Below are 16,627 nucleotides of genomic sequence, written 5' to 3'. Positions count from 1 at the left end.
AAAGACTGGCCTGGTGGCTCCACCAGCTGGGGGCTGGAGTCACCTGAAGATTCCTTCCCGTACAGGTATGGCATCTTAGATGTCAAAGTCTGTTGTTGCTGTTGTTGTTAGGAGCTGTCGAGTCAGTTCCGACTCACAGTGACCCTGTGTATAACAGAAGGAAACACTGCTCAGTCCTGCACTGTCCTCAAAGTCTAGGACTGCCAAATTAACCTGCTACACGTGGCCTCTCCATGCGGCTTGACTTCAGCACAGCATGACTGCATTCAGGTAGTCTGAGATCCCCGGGCATGAATGGTACAGCAGACAGGCAGAAGCTAGCAGCATTACCATTTCTGATACAGCGCCACTTGGTTACAAGCAAGTAACAAGGCAGCCCAGATTCTACAGGACACGACATAGCCCCCACCTCTAAGTGGGAAGGGGGAATGTCACTGCCACGCTAAAAGAAGAACATGGAACAGGAGATACTGTTTTTGGCCATTTTTGGAAATGCCACCTGCCACAAAGTCTTAGGCCTCCTAGCTACCACCCAGATTCCACACAGCGGTTCTGCTGGAGGAGGTTGTTGTTAGGTCCGGTCGAGTCAATTCTGACTCATAGGAACCTGCTGTGTCAGAACTGCCCTGGGGAGTTTTCTACGCTGTCATCTTTACAGCAGCAGATTGCCAGGTCTTTCTTTGGTGAAGTTGCTTCGTCAGTTCCAACCACCAAACTTTTGGTTAGCAGCTGAGTGCTTAACCACTGCACCACAAGGGCCCCTACTGGAAGAGATAGAACGTCCTTCAGGCCACCTAATCCTGCGGAGAGGTCTTAGAAATTTCAAAGGACTTAGCAGCGAACCCTATGAAAGTGAGCAGAAGTACGTTCTGCTGACACTGAGAGGCCTTTCTGCTACTTCAGACCTCGGTATTCCATGCCTGTAACTCTTCCTGTTTTCCTGTACCTTCAGGGCTAGAGCTCCAGTAATGTTGCTCACGGTCTGTAAAACCATTGAACTGCCTATGAGAGTACACATCTCTTTCTGTGCTTTTTAATAGGTAGAATGAAAGACAATTAGCTCACCAAGTTATTAAGGTACAAGTGAAATAGGAAGGGCTAGAATATACCCAGGATTTATCCCGTGGAAAGTTATCTGTGTGTCAAGAGACTAGTTCTGCTGATTCTAGCAGGTTCTGTACAAACACGAGTAACCAGAGATGTACTTTGAGCTGGTTCACCTTAGCGCATGACTGGTTCCTGTCCACTCTCAAAGGGTAAGATCAGTCAGAGCTGCCGCCTTAGGTTTTTACTAATCTGTTCTACAGGTGAAAGAAGTGATGTCACTATGCCTAAAATGTACCTGCGTTGAGTACTGGCTTAAGAGGTATAGACTTAGGCTTTGAGAAGGCAGCTGCCGTACACTGTAGATTAAGTAGGGTTTAGTAAGCTAGTTTAGGAGAAGGTAGAGAAACCCTGGTCCTCTCCGCTCCTCTTCAAAGTGTAAACCAATGAAGATGTCACTTTGCAGACTAAGGTGCACCTGACTCAAGCCATGGTATTTTCGACCGCCTCATATGCATGCAAAACCTGGACAGTTAATAAGACCGAAAAATTGATGCCTTTGAATTATGGTGTTGGCAGAAAAATACTGTATGTACCATGGATTGCCAGAAGAATGAAGAAATCTGTCTTGGAAGAAGTACGCTGACTTGACGGCACCTAACAACAGAGGAGCCCTGGTGATGCAGTGGTTAAGCGCTCTGCAGCTAACTGAAAGGTCAGCAGTTTGAACTCACTAGCCTTCTGTGGGAGTAAGATGTGGCAGTCTGCTTCCATAAAGCTAACCAAAAAAATAAAAATAATAGTAACCATCTAGTCAATCCTGACTCATAGTGACCGTACAGGACAGAGTGGATTGCCCTATAGGGTTCCCAAGGCTGTAATCTTTACAGAAGCAGACTGCCACATCGTTCTCCTCTGGAGCGGCTAGTGGATTCGAACTGTCAGCCTTTTGGTTAGCTGCTGAGTGTTTAACCACTAGACCATGAGGGCTCCATCTGTAAAGATTACAGCCTCGGAAACCCCATGGGGCAGTTCTACTCTGTCCTTTAGGATTGCTACGAGTTGGAATTGACTCCACAGCAACACATTTAGCGGATCCCTGGTGGCGCAATGGTTAAGTGTTTGGCTGCTAAATGAAAGGGTGGTAGTTGGAACCACCCAGCAACTCTGCAGGAGAGAGATCTGGTGATCTGCTCCTGTAAAGATGATGGCCTAGAAAACCCGGTGGGGCAGTTCTACTCTGTGTCCTGGGGTGATCTGCTCCTGTAAAGATGACGGCGTAGAAAACCCGGTGGGGCAGCTCTACTCTGTGTCCTGGGGTGATCTGCTCCTGTAAAGATGACAGCCTAGAAAACCCGGTGGGGCAGCTCTACTCTGTGTCCTGGGGTGATCTGCTCTTGTAAAGATGACAGCCTAGAAAACCCTGTGGGGCAGCTCTACTCTGTGTCGTCCTGGGTGATCTGCTCCTGTAAAGATGACGGCCTAGAAAACCCAGTGGGGCAGCTCTACTCTGTGTCCTGGGGTGATCTGCTCCTCTAAAGATGAAAGCCTAGAAAACCCTGTGGGGCAGCTCTACTCTGTGTCCTGGGGTGATCTGCTCCTGTAAAGATGACGGCCTAGAAAACCCAGTGGGGCAGGTCTACTCTGTGTCCTGGGGTAATCTGCTCCTGTAAAGATGACGGCCTAGAAAACCCAGTGGGGCAGGTCTACTCTGTGTCCTGGGGTAATCTGCTCCTGTAAAGATGACGGCCTAGAAAACCCAGTGGGGCAGCTCTACTCTGTGTCCTGGGGTGATCTGCTCCTGTAAAGATGACAGCCTAGAAAACCCAGTGGGGCAGGTCTGCTCTATCATGTGAGGTGCACTGGCCAGGAATTGAACCCGGGTCTCCAGCACGGAAGGCGAAAATTTTGCTACTGAATCACCAACACTGCCTGCTTAGAGACTTTTTTTTTTTTTTTTGAGATGGATATCCTCAACCTCTTTATTGTTGGTGGAAGCTCCTGGCTGGAGCCTGCTTGCCTGGGCCTGAGACCTGGTCCTCCCAGAGATGACTCTCTGTACAACAGTGGGGTGAGCTGGAGCTGTAGGTGCAGCAGGAAGAGACACACAAATTTTTCTAATCAGTTACTACTTGCCACTTTTTGTGGTTAACATTTTAAAGTAAATAGTCATGATTTTCACATGATCATTGTATGTTCGTTCATGGGCTAGAGTAATCATGTAAAAACCATGCCTCAACCTCGAGAAACCATACCTGAGAATTTTATATGCCCAGTTTTAAAAGTTCATTGTTTCAGGGCATAGCCCAAAAGAAAATACTTAGAATCGTCAGCTCTCGCCAGAGGTGGAGAACACATGCCTCCGTGGTGGTGCAGTGGTTGGAAGCTCGGCTCCTAGCCAACAGCCTGGCAGTTGGAATCCACCAGCCTCTCCTCGGAAGCCCTGTGGGTCGGTGTTACTCCATGCTACAGGGTTGCTATGAGTCGGGGTCAGCTCGGCACAACAGGTTTTGTTTTTTGGTTTGCACAGCATAGAGTGACGTTGAACTCTGTAACTGAGTGATGTATGATCTAAGTACTGAAACGTGAATTTAGTTAGGCAAAGTGTATATGCCAGGCTCCTAACAGTAGGTACAAACTTGCCTTGAAATTTTATGGCTTATTTGGGGTCTGAATGTTAAACTCCTCGTTTGTGTGTTTTTCCTTTCAGTGTTATTTATTAAAGAGGTTAAAGGTATAATTAGCCCTAATTTTGTGCAATTTAACATTTTCCTTTTAAAAGGTGCTTCCTGGGTGAGTTGGGGTTTAGTCAAAGGAGCTGAATTTACTGGCAAAGCAATCCAGAAGGGTGCTTCTAAACTTCGAGAACGGATTCAACCAGAAGAAAAACCAGTGGAAGTCAGTCCAGCTGTGACCAAGGGACTTCACATAGCAAAGCAGGCAACAGGAGGCGCGGTGAAAGTCAGTCAGTTCCTGGGTACGTGACTTAGAGGGCTGGACTTCCTTTCCGTTGAATTAAAGATGACCTCTTCATTCCAGGTCTAATCTCTGTGTCCTTCAGATGGTTTGCTTTACTTCTCTCCCCGGGGCCTACAGATGAGCACCATCCGTGTCCACACTGTCTCGGGGCTCCTGAGCAATGCAGAGTTTTAGATACTAGGCACCCCTACTGACTTACTCTGCATTTTTTATAAGACCGTTGGTGATTCTTATTTGCCATTAAGGTTTGAGAAGCATGGATTCAGGGATTGTTTTGATGTGTTGGAGAGTGTTTTAGTCATCTAGTGCTGCTGTAACAGAAATACCACGAGTGGATAGCTTCAACAATGAGAAATTTATTTGCCCACAGTCTAGTAAAGTAGAAGTCCAAATTCAGGGTGTCAGCTCCAGGGGAAGGCTTTTTCTCTGTCGGCTCTGGAGGAAAGTCTTTCTTGTCAATCTTTCCCTGGACTAGGAGCTTCTGCATGCAGGAACCCCGGGTCTAAAGGATGCACTCTGCTCCCAGTTCTTCTCTGTTGGTGGTGTGAGGCCCCCCCTCTCTGCTAGCTTCCCTTTCCTTTTTATCTCTTGAGAGATAAAAGGTGGTGCAGGCCACACCCCAGGGAAACTCACTTTACATTGGATCAGAGATATAACCTGCTAAGGGTGTTACAATCCCATCCTAATCCTCTTTAACATAAACTTACAATCACAAAATGGAGGACAACCACACAATACTGGAAATCATGGCCTAGCCAAATTGATACACACATTGTAGGGAGGACATAATTCAATCCTTGACACTGTGGAACAAAAGTTGTTCTCAGTGCATGACCATTCTTGAATCCATCTGAGGGATATGGTGCATTCTTTTAAGGAAAGTTGTTATTGGGTGCCGTGGAGATGATTCCAACTCATAGCAACCCCATGTGACAGAGAACTGCCCATAGAGTTTTCTAGGCTGTAATCTTTATGGGAGCAGATCACCAGGTCTTTTCTCCCTCAGAGCTGCTGGTAGATTCAAAACACCAACCTTTCAGTTAGCAGCCAAGTGCTTAACCATTACACCCATAGTGCCACTAGGGCTCCTTTTAAGGACAGGAGCTCACTGCGTATTAGTTGAGTGTGGAAAGGGAGGGATGTGTTATGTGAGAAAAGCTGACTTGATGATTCTGGTGCCAGCCTTCCTGAGCGGTAGGCTTCTAACCCCTTGTCCTTTGAAAATCACAGCTCTAGAGTTTGGTATCTTAAAATGGCCAGATAGCTCCTTAATGGAGTACATTAAATTTAGTAAGATTGGTAGAGGGTTTTTTTTGGTACTTAATACTCTTGAATCAGATTTTTGTTGGTGTACATCTATAGACCTAAATACTTAATACTATTTCAGTAAGATGTTTACTGATATTGAGAAAGAATTTAGTGCTCTTAGCTGGGACACACTAAAGGGAGACTTACCAGGTTCGTATTGTAGCAGTCAGGGGACACACTAAAGGGAAACACTAAAGGGAGATTTACCAGGCTTGTATTGTAGCAATCAGGGGACACACTAAAGGGAGATTTACCAGGCTTGTATTGTAGCAATCAGGGGACACACTAAAGGGAGATTTACCAGGCTTGTATTTTAGCAGTCAGGAAAGAAGGGTGGAGGGTTTTCTTTTGGGCAAAACTGCCAAGAGGACCATGTGTGTCTAAGGGGCAGGTTGCCACCAGGCTCACAAGCACATCCTTTCACCAAGGGATGGCCTTCGCTTAAAAAATAGGCAGCCCTGTTTCTCATCCTCAGGTAGAGAGAGCACCGTGTTTCCCAAAAAACACTTCCATCTGCTCATGTAAGAATTTTGCTAAACAAAAAAAAATAAGGGTGGTAAAATCTAGGGAAGAATACACTTTTTTCCTGAGTGGCCTTTTTTTTTTATCATTTTACTAGTTGATGGAGTTTGCACTGTAGCAAGTTGCGTTGGAAAAGAACTCGCTCCACACGTCAAAAAGCATGGAAGCAGACTTGTCCCAGAATCTCTTAAAAAAGACAGAGATGGGAAGTCCCCTTTGGATGGAGCCATGGTTGTAGCAGCAAGCAGCGTTCAAGGTGACGCAAGGGCCGTGATTTAAACGAGGAAGGGCTCTTTGTTAGGGCTGCTTTTACTTACTTTCATATTTATTTGCAGGGTTTTCAACCGTCTGGCAGGGATTGGAGTGTGCAGCTAAATGCATTGTTAACAACGTTTCAGCAGAAACCGTGCAAACGGTCAGATACAAGTAAGTTGATTTGATCATTTTAATGACCACATCTGTTCTCTAGCATTTGTAAAAATCCACAGCAGGTAAAATGAATATGTAGTTACCTTTATTGAACCTCTGATAAAACAAATTTTATTTCACCATTTTTCTTAAAACAAGGAAAAGAAAAATATGTCATTTTTGGTAAAATAATAGAATACAGGTGCCTTTGCTTTATATTACTAGTTGGCATAAATAGTGTTCATCATTACTGCAAAGAATAGATTTCGTGAAAAAAAAGTCTGTATTTTTGTTGTTGGGTGCCGTTGAGTCGATTTCGGCTCATAGTGACCCCATGTGACAGAATAGAGATGCCCAATAGGGTTTCCTAGACTGTAATCTTTACAGGAGCAGATCTTCACGTCTGGGTTTGAACCACCTACCTTTTGGTTAGCAGTTGAGTGCTTAACTGTTGCGCCACCAGGTCTTAACCAAAGAGTACTCATACCTAACTAGATAGATATGTAAATATACAGATACCTAGATATGTATATAGAGTTGTGGGTGCCATGGAATTGCTTCTGACTCACAGCAACCTATGTGACAGAATAGAAGTGCCCCATAGGGTTTCCTAGGCTGTAATCTTTACAGGAGCAGATCTCGAGGTCTTTCTCTTGCAGAGCCTCTGGGTGGGTTTGAACCACCGACCTTTTGGTTAGCAGCCAGATGCTTAACCATTGCACCACCAGGGCTCCTTCAACTCTTGGTTATCCATGTTAATTATCCATTCATTGGCAACATGTTAGTTCATGGCGCATTTATGTATCAGACACTGTGTTTAGTGCTTTTTCATATGTACATACTATTATCTGCATTTTACAGAAGAGAAAACCAAAACTCAGTTAACTATCTTCCTAGAGATTACAGCTCTGCTAAGCCCTAGAGCTGGGGTGTGAGCCGCATCTCCTTCGTCAGAGCCTTGCCAGGTGTCAGTACGGTGCTGCCTCGGGTGCTTTCTGTAAGCCCAGGACTGCAGGGTTGTTTCCCAGCACTCCCCTAACAGGCTTTGGATTCCCTCCCTCCACAGAAAGATGCCCGTGGCTTGGGACTGTGTCTGCTCGGGCTGGGGGCTCAGGCTGGGGGCTTGGGCTGGAGGCTTGCATGGCCTTGAACCAGAGCAGCGGGGCCCAGCACCATGGAATGTCAGTTTTACCACAAGAGTTGAAAAGGAAAATACAGAGTAGACCTGAAATTCTTTTGGTGGAAATGTAAAATCTAAGACTTCAGCTCACCTCTTGCTACATGGTGGCCTCTGACTGCCTCATCCACCTTGTTGTGCCCCTAGGCTGCTTTGGTGGATCGATCATAGGTAGGAAAATAGTTTCTTCTTTTGCAGCAAGAACAGGAGAGAGGCAGAAGTACCTTTTTGGAAAAGGTGTACTGTTTTTAGATTATCAGTATCATTTGTTAGCACACATAACTGGGCAGTTGTATTAGAAAGTAGGAAATGCTCTGTTGGGTTTGTCCATTTCCTGCTTTCATGGAGGAATAATGCTTATCTAAATAAAATTAAGCGTAGAGTCTTATTAAAAGTTTGGGATTCACAAAACCAGTGTTTTTATTGGTGTGAATTTTGTACGGCATCTACTCCATGCCCATTAAAATGAATTTTGGTCCTTAGTGAGGAGAACTTAATATGAATAGGATGTTTTAACAGTGGTTCTAAACTCATTTATTTGTATTATGGTATATTGCTATTTTTATCTTTTCCTCCAAAGATTTGTGGAGTGAAAATTACAGGTAGCAGATAACTAGTTAAGTGGTTTTGTATTTTTTACTGTAAGGATGCTTCTGTCTTGGCAGTATTTTAGTTTCTGCTGTTAGACACTTGGAAAGATGGGAGAGGCAGCAGGGAATAAGAAGTGGCTTTGTCCAGGTGATATTATTGTCACCCGTGAAGGTGTTCTGATGCAGAAGTACAAGTTGTCTTCTAAGATAGAGGAATCTACAGATACGAACAGTAGGAACTTAGTGACAGAGCTGAAGGAACAGAAGCACTAATTGTTCCTTCATTTACTTTGGTTCTCATTTTTTTACATAAGTATACATTTATTTACATCCTTATTTATTACACTATCAAAAAGTATTTTATAGGGTTATCATTTATGTTTTTCCACTTGTGGTGCCGTGAATTACTGACTATGGCCCGTCTAGCCATGCATGGTCTTGTGACTCCTACAAAATGATTGGGTGGGGCTATGTTAATAAGGTACTTGTGGCCCACCAGAGGGATTAGACAGCTTGCTAATAATGCAGATAAGGTGCATGGCACCCTTGTGGGGGTGGGGCCGCACAAATAAGGTGTATGGAGCCCTAATGAGGGGATTGGTCAGTTTTGCCATCCCTCTAGACTTAAAATGAGCCATCCCAGAGGTGGAAAGGAGAGCCGGGAGTGGATCATATCCTAGTCCGGGGAAAGATTGATGAGAAGGACCTTCCTCCAGAGCAGACAGAGAAAGTGTTCCCCTGGAGCTGATGCCCTGAATTTGGACTTCTAGCCTAGACAGTGAGAAAATAAATGTTTGTTAAAGCCATTCATTTGTGGCATTTTTTATAGCAGCATTAGATGGCTAAGACAGTGGAAGTATGTATCTTTGACCTCTGCCTCACAGGAATCAGCCATTGGCTGATGCTGGTGGTGATTCTTCTCCCCCTGCAGTTAGAGGACCTCCGACACCACCACACCACTTTACACTACTCTAATAATAAAAAAAAAAATTTGTGTCTTTACTTCTCTGTAATAAGTTATCGCTGTCTCATATAGTCATTTTAAAGTGGCTTAATTACATGCATTATGCCTGGGGAAGAAAAACAAACATGCTATATAAACTTCCTTATCTGATTTCTGGTGATATAAACCATTACAGAGGATTATCTTTTCGTTTAGGGACAATTACAGTCAGGTCGTTAGAGAAATATTCTCTGTGCCTTTGTGGTTTTGTGATTCAGAACTACCTTATAAACCATTATGAATGGCTTACCTCAGCATTTGCATAATTATACTGTTTTATTTATTTTTTAGGTAAATGTATAGGAGCTGTTCATTAAGACTCAGTTTATTTTTGTTAGCTACTTTATTTTCTCTCATTTTAGATTTAGGGATGTGAAGACATACAGGAATAATGAAAAGCAATAGGTAACTTTACACCTGGTGTATTTAATTACAGTGTAGTATCTATTAAATAATTCACCACACTTCTACGTAGCTTTTAGATTATACTATTAAGCTCCCTTTTTTCCACTTTAAATTGCTAAGGGAGGAGAATAACACAATTTGAGTAAATGGGATCCATTTCTGATTTCCCCTCAGTAATATTTGAATGGACCATTATAATCTGAACATTTATCTTTGGTCAGTTGATATTTGAAAAGTTAAGAGCTTTACAAAAACAATTTCACTTCATTGATTTTGACCTATAGTTAAATCTTCCTTTTGGCTCTTAATTTTGTTGTGTGTCGTTAGCCAGCCTTCCAGTTCATGCCATCTGTAGACTTGAAGGACACATCTTTTTCATATGTAGCTTTTTCCAGAAATTTTTGTGGCTAAGGCCTCTGACATGCTCACGGTAGCTGACCGCTCCTGCTCCAGTATTGTGGCTGAGGCTCTGACGTGCTCAAGGTAGCTGACCGCTCCTGCTCCAGTATTGTGGCTGAGGCTCTGACGTGCTCACGGTAGCTGACCGCTCCTGCGCCAGTATTGTGGCTGAGGCTCTGACATGCTCACGGTAGCTGACCGCTCCTGCTCCAGTATTGTGGCTGAGGCTCTGACATGCTCACGGTAGCTGACCACTCCTGCTCCAGTACTGTGGCTGAGGCTCTGACATGCTCACGGTAGCTGACCGCTCCTGCTCCAGTACTGTGCCTGAGGCCTCTGACATGCTCACAGTAGCTGACCGCTCCTGCTCCAGTATTGTGGCTGAGGCTCTGACATGCTCACGGTAGCTGACTGCTCCTGCTCCAGTATTGTGGCTGAGGCTCTGACATGCTCACAGTAGCTGACTGCTCCTGCTCCAGTACTGTGGCTGAGGCTCTGACATACTCACGGTAGCTGACCGCTCCTGCTCCAGTATTGTGGCTGAGGCTCTGACATGCTCACGGTAGCTGACTGCTCCTGCTCCAGTATTGTGGCTGAGGCTCTGACATGCTCACAGTAGCTGACTGCTCCTGCTCCAGTATTGTGGCTGAGGCTCTGACATGCTCACAGTAGCTGACTGCTCCTGCTCCGGTACTGTGGCTGAGGCTCTGACATACTCACGGTAGCTGACCGCTCCTGCTCCAGTACTGTGCCTGAGGCCTCTGACATGCTCACAGTAGCTGACCGCTCCTGCTCCAGTACTGTGGCTGAGGCTCTGACATGCTCACGGTAGCTGACCGCTCCTGCTCCAGTATTGTGGCTGAGGCTCTGACATGCTCACAGTAGCTGACCGCTCCTGCTCCAGGAGTTGACCCTCATGTAGATTCCTGGTTCAGCCGTCTACAGGTGTTCAGCAGTACTCTCATTTGGCTCACCTTGCCATTTTGTCTGATCAGACAGGTTGTCGGCTTCCGCACCCATCCACTAAGTAAGGTTCTACCTAAGGATCTGTTGTGCGCTGTTCCTGGGTAACCTCTTCTACACCTGTGGCTGCAGTTACCTCCTGTGTGCCAGCGACTCTCATACGTGTGTTTTCTGTTAACTGTTCTATTAGCTTGAGGGTCCATTATCCCAACAACCTTCCTCTACAGCCATCCAGTCATCAATCATGCTGATTTTTATCTCCTAAATATCTCCTGGAAACGCTGGTGGCGCAGTGGTTAGGGGCTACAGCTGCTAACCCAAATCCACCAGGCGCTCCTTGGAAATCCTGTGGGGCAGTTCTGCTCTATCCTATAGGGTCCCTATGAGTCGGAATCAACTTGCCGGCCAAAGATTTGGTTTTCATTTTTTTAAGTATCTCCTGAATCCATCCCTTTCTCTCCAGTCTCGTGGTTTCTCGTTCAGCTCCTGTAATTGTTCCTTAAGTGGTTGCCCTGCGTTCAGCCCCACACCCTTATAACTCATGGTGCAACCAGAGCTAAAGGCCTCTTTCTAAGACACATTTGGGCGTGCCATTCCCCTGCTTAAATGTTTTTCTTAACTTCCCATTGATTTCAAGATAAAGTTCAACCTAGTCAGTGTCACCTACAAGGCTTTTCATAAACTGGCCACAGCCCACTTGCCTTTGATGGATAGACTCATAAAAAGCTATTTTTTTACTGTGAATACGTAAGTTTAGTATTTCTGAGAATAGTTTTGAAGGTTGCATTTAAATTGAATTACAGGCAGATTTATTTGAAAGTTGTTATGACTGAAAAATTGCTAGAATGAGTGAAACCTGAAGTCTATGCCAGTTTGCTGCAAATCACTGAATGCACCGGAGAAATGTCTGAAGTTTCTCTCCATCTGTAAACTGAATTCCATTCACTTATTTAGGGTATGTTTCATGTTCTGTTTTAATTGTTCTTCAGTTGGTGGTGTTACTCAGTATATAAAATCTAACTTAATAATTAACTTTTTTCAAAAATTAAAAAACTATTGCTGTCGAGTCGATTCCAGCTTATAGCAACCTTTTGGTTAGCAGCTGAGCACTTATCCATTGTGCCACAAGGCCTCCTAGTAATAGAGAATTTGTTAATTCAGAGGGCAGATCCAGCCTCAGTATGAAATGTCCAGATACAGGTCACAAAGCATCTAGGAAATTTTTGTGTGTCCTGGAGAATATTATAAAACTTCATCTTTTGTTTGTTATTTAAGCAATGCCCTTGGGGAAACCTATGGGCAAGAAAAGTTTAAATAGCCTGGCATGAGAAGAGGGGTAAAGAGTAAAACAGTAGAAGATGTTTTAGTATCTTTCAGTAGGATCTCAGATTACTAAAGTTAGTAACTGCCTTTGTTTTTTTAAAAAAAACCAAACCCATTGCCATGGAGTCGATTCTGACCTATAGCAACCCTGTGCTTTATAAATTCCCAAGCACTTTGGTACACATTTGATGCTTTTGAAACAAGGAGGTAGAAAGGGCAGGAATTACTAATTTCATTCATTAAACAAATATTTATTCAGTGCAGGGCACTGTCATGAGCGCTTAAATGAAAAAGCCAAACCCATTCCCGTCGAGTTGATTCCGACTCATAGTGACTCTATAGGACAGAGTAGAACTGCCCCATAAGGTTTCCAAGGCTGAAATCTTTACAGAAACAGACTGCCACAGCTTTCTCCTGCAGAGCGGCTGGTAGGTTCGAACTGCTGACCTTCTGGTTAGCATCCGAGCGCTTAACCACTGCACTACCAAGGCTCCTCTGTAAGTGCTTAGGATGCATTAATGAATAAAGCAAATGGGGCCTGTATTCTAGTGAGACAAACAATAGGCAAGACATAGACAAATAATAACAAAGTGTAAATAAATTCTACAGTATGTAGAAAAAAGGAGCCCTGGGGGTGCAACGTGGTTAAATGCTTGGCTGCTAACCAAAGTTTGGCAGTTTGAACCTGCGCAGTGGTTCTGCAGGAAAAAGAGCTGGCGATCTGCTTCGCTAAGGATTACAGCCTAGGAAACCCTGTGGGCAGTTTTACTCTGTCACATGGGGTCAGTATCCCAACAACAACAGAAGTACGTGGAAGGTGATGTGTGTTATAGCAGAAGAAGGAAGAGTTTTAAGGTGGATTGGCAGTGGGGTGGGCACGAGCAGATACTGGTTGAGCATATGTGAAGGAGGCGAGGTGGTTGGCCACGTGAATACCTGGGGTCAGCACCGTCCAGGAGAGACCAGCCAGGGTAAGGGTCCTGAAACGTGTGAGTGCTTGGTTGGCTCAAGGAGCACCAGGAAGGCCCGTAGTCTGGAGTGCAGTGAGTGTTGGTGAGAGGGTTGTAGAATCTGATTAAAGACAGAACCACAGTCTTCTCTAGGAAGCAGTTGAAGATAGAATCCTAAACCATTCAGTGACCCTAGATTCTGTGTGTCCTGCATTTGCCTGAATGAAACCTGGTGGCTGCTAACCAAAAGGTTGACAGGTCCAATTCACCAGCTGCTCGTTGGTAATCCTATGGGGCAGTTCTGTTCTGTCATGTAGGGTCACTAGGAACCATAACCCACTCGACGCAGCAGGTGTGTCTTCTATAAGGCTCTCTGGTTGCGACGTGGTTAAGCACCCAGCTGCTAACCAGAAGGTCGGAGGTTCAACCTATGAGTTGTTCCTCGGGAGAAAGATGTGGCAGTTGGCTTCCGTAAAGATTACAGCCTTGTAAACTCTATGGGGCTCAGAATCGACCCAGCGGCAACGGGTTATCACTTACCTTTCCAGAAGGGGAGGATAAAAAAGGAAATAATGACTGATGAACGTTTATTATAATTTATGGTTTATCTTTACTCAACAGTCTTTATTACATTGATCTCAGCTAACCTGAGTTTATTTTCATATATTGTTTCTGCTAAGGGAGAAAAGAAAGCTTGGCACAGTGTGATTTCATTTTGTTTTAAGTCATTTAATCCAATTGAAAGCTAAGTTCTGGTTTTGATTTCCGGGATAACTTTACACTAATCCTGTGACTTATTTCTAATTTAGAAGAGCTTAATTCATATTTACCATTCCAGCGTCCTTTCTCTCTCTTCTAAAGGTATGGGCATAAAGCAGGAGAAGCTACAAACTACGCCGTGGATTCTGCCGTCAACGTCGGTGTGACTGCCTATAATATTGACCACATTGGCATCAAAGCCATGGTGAAGAAAACTGCAAAACAGACAGGACACACAATCCTTGAGGACTATAAGATAGTTGACAGTTCTCGGGGGAGAGATCCAGAAGGAGGGGCTGGTGTGAACGTAGCAGGACAGAAGGAAGGACAGCTGGAGGTGGAGAAGCAGAAGGAGCAGCTAGACGAGAAGGCAAAGAAGAAAGATAAATGACGGGCAGCCATGAGCACCTGTACCAAAGCCTGATGGATGAATGCGGTTTTGTTAAATAGGCAAATGTGGATCTTCACAAAGGAACCAGTATTTTTGTAATATATTCATGCCTCCAGAGTGACTGTCATAAGTTTTGTGGCCTCTGTTCTAGTTACAAGGAAAAGAATGTGTGTACCTGCATCTGGCCTTTCGATATATACAGTTGTATTCTCAGTTTTTCTCCTGAATATTTTTGCAGTTAAAAGAAGACTAATAATACACATGCTGTGAACCTCATTAAACCTAATGTTGAACTAATTTTGTACCTGCTGTCTTTCAGAAAGCAAAGTAGGAACTTAACGTTATTTCCGTAAAATTTGGCACGTCTCCTATTTATACTGGAAAGGAATGACTTAGAATAGGGTCTCCTCTTTTGCAGTAATTTTCTTTTCTTTTTTTAGGTGCTTGCTTGTTAGAATTTTCAGTGTGTAGCATTTATTTAAAAGACTTTTTCATAATGGAGTAGACTGATCATGAAAAGTAAATTGGGGCTCTGTGACATTATTTGGCAGCGTACCTCTTTGTGAGTAAATGGGATAGTCTTTGATTTAAAATGAATACAGATGATATTTAAGACTTGGTTTTAAACTGGTATTGATCTATCAGGAGTCCAGGAAATTTTAGGGATGTGATTGGTATTATATAAAACTTGAAAGTGATTATTATTAGCTTAATTGAACAAAAAAGAAGTATTATAAGAAATCATTTTATCCTATCCACTTCTGTAGTTTTTTCCAGAAGTCTAGAACTTTGTAAACCCTAAAATGTAAACTGAATTGAGTTTACTGATGGCTAAATATATTTTTATTTTGGGATTCAGTCACTGGAATTATATTAAAAAGCCCAGAAATTATTCAAACGGAAAGGTTGTATTTATAATCAAGGTTAAGAGTGTGAAGGGACTACAGGCTTAGTCTGTGGTATATGGACATAGTAGTTCTCCTGTGCAGAAGACAGGGCATAGACCTGGAAACTACAGTGAGGGAAGTAAGCACCTAGAGGCGCTGTGTTCTTGTTCACTGGTTCTGAAAGATCAGTCCTGGTTTTCACAGCTGTGGTCTATCCTGACCATTTCTGAACATCTAGTTGATTAGACTTTATTCGAGACTGTCTAAAGAGTCCACTCTGTGAATAAACACTGTCTCTGAATTACACGGCCTCAAATTGTATTCGTGGTCTTGTATTCTGGGAACACATAGAATTGGTAGAGCCTTTTCCTAAGGCCAAGGAAAATGTACTAATTGTTAAAATGGAAATAAAATTGAGTTGGTTAATAGCTTCCAGTTAGTCCACTGCCATGTTAGAAGTTTAAGAAATGGAATGGCAAATAGTAAAGCCTAAAATTTAAAACCAGGGGTCAGCAAACTACACCCCACGGGCCACAACCAGCTGCTGCTTGCTTTTGTGGACAAAATGTTATTGGCATACAGCTGTGTCCACTCTTCTGTCTTGGCTGTGGCTGTTCTCCAGTATAGCGTTAGAGCTGGGACTTGTAAGAGACTGTCTGGCCCATAAGCCTAAGATATTTGGTCTACAGCCTTTCCAGAAAACATTTGTTGACCGCTGCCATAAAGAAAATGGGTTTTCACACAATTCCAGAGTCACTATAAGCCTGTTCTAAAGAATTTTTTTAATACTATGTAATAATTGCTACAAGTGAAAAATTATATATAGCATATAAGATGTGAAGCATAATAAAATTTAACACTTATCAATTCACCACCCAACTAAAGTCCTAAAAAGTTACCAACAGCATGTGTCTCTTTCCTCATATCTCCTTACCTGCTCTCCCACTGCTCTTTGCTCTCTAAAATCTTACACGCATGTCTCTAAATAGCATTGTAATCTTTGTCATTTTAAAGTTTATAGTATCTTTTTTTTATTATTAACTTTTATTGAGCTTCAAGTGAACGTTTACAATTCAAGTCAGTCTGTCACATATAAGTTTACATAGATCTTACTCCGTACTCCCACTTGCTCTCCCCCTAATGAGTCAGCCCTTCCAGTCTCTCCTTTCGTGACAATTTTGCCAGTTTCCCACTTTCTCTATCCTCCCATCCCCCCTCCAGACAGGAGATGCCAACACAGTCTCAAGTGTCCACCTGATTTAATTAGCTCACTCTTCATCAGCATCTCTCTCCCACCCACTGTCCAGTCCCTTTCATGTCTGATGAATTGTCTTCGGGGATGGTTCCCATCCTGTGCCAACAGAAGGTTTGGGGACCGTGGCCACCGGGATTCCTCTAGTCTCAGTCAGACCATTACGTATGGTCTTTTTATGAGAATTTGGGGTCTGCATCCCACTGATCTCCTGTTCCCTCAGGAGTTCTCTGTTGTGCTCTCTGTCAGGGCAGTCATCGATTGTGG

General features: G+C 43.7%; 1 protein-coding gene across 2 annotated transcripts in view; it reads left to right on the top strand.

Moving 5' to 3' along the window:
• SPART (spartin) overlaps nt 1-15,929 on the top strand; it is a 51,468-nt gene extending 35,539 nt beyond the window's left edge. For both annotated transcript variants that reach the window (XM_049853064.1, XM_049853063.1), the window contains exons 6-9: nt 3,827-4,021; nt 5,951-6,109; nt 6,189-6,279; nt 13,933-15,929. In XM_049853064.1, the coding sequence (XP_049709021.1) occupies nt 3,827-4,021; nt 5,951-6,109; nt 6,189-6,279; nt 13,933-14,221 (734 nt within the window). In that variant the 3' untranslated portion in view covers nt 14,222-15,929. The remainder of the gene's footprint in view (nt 1-3,826; nt 4,022-5,950; nt 6,110-6,188; nt 6,280-13,932) is intronic.
• The last annotated feature ends 698 nt before the right edge of the window (nt 15,930-16,627 follow it).

Source organism: Elephas maximus, chromosome 14, assembly GCF_024166365.1.
Source record: "Elephas maximus indicus isolate mEleMax1 chromosome 14, mEleMax1 primary haplotype, whole genome shotgun sequence".
NCBI classification, from domain to species: Eukaryota; Metazoa; Chordata; class Mammalia; order Proboscidea; family Elephantidae; genus Elephas; species Elephas maximus.
This window is presented reverse-complemented; position numbering and strand designations above follow the sequence as displayed.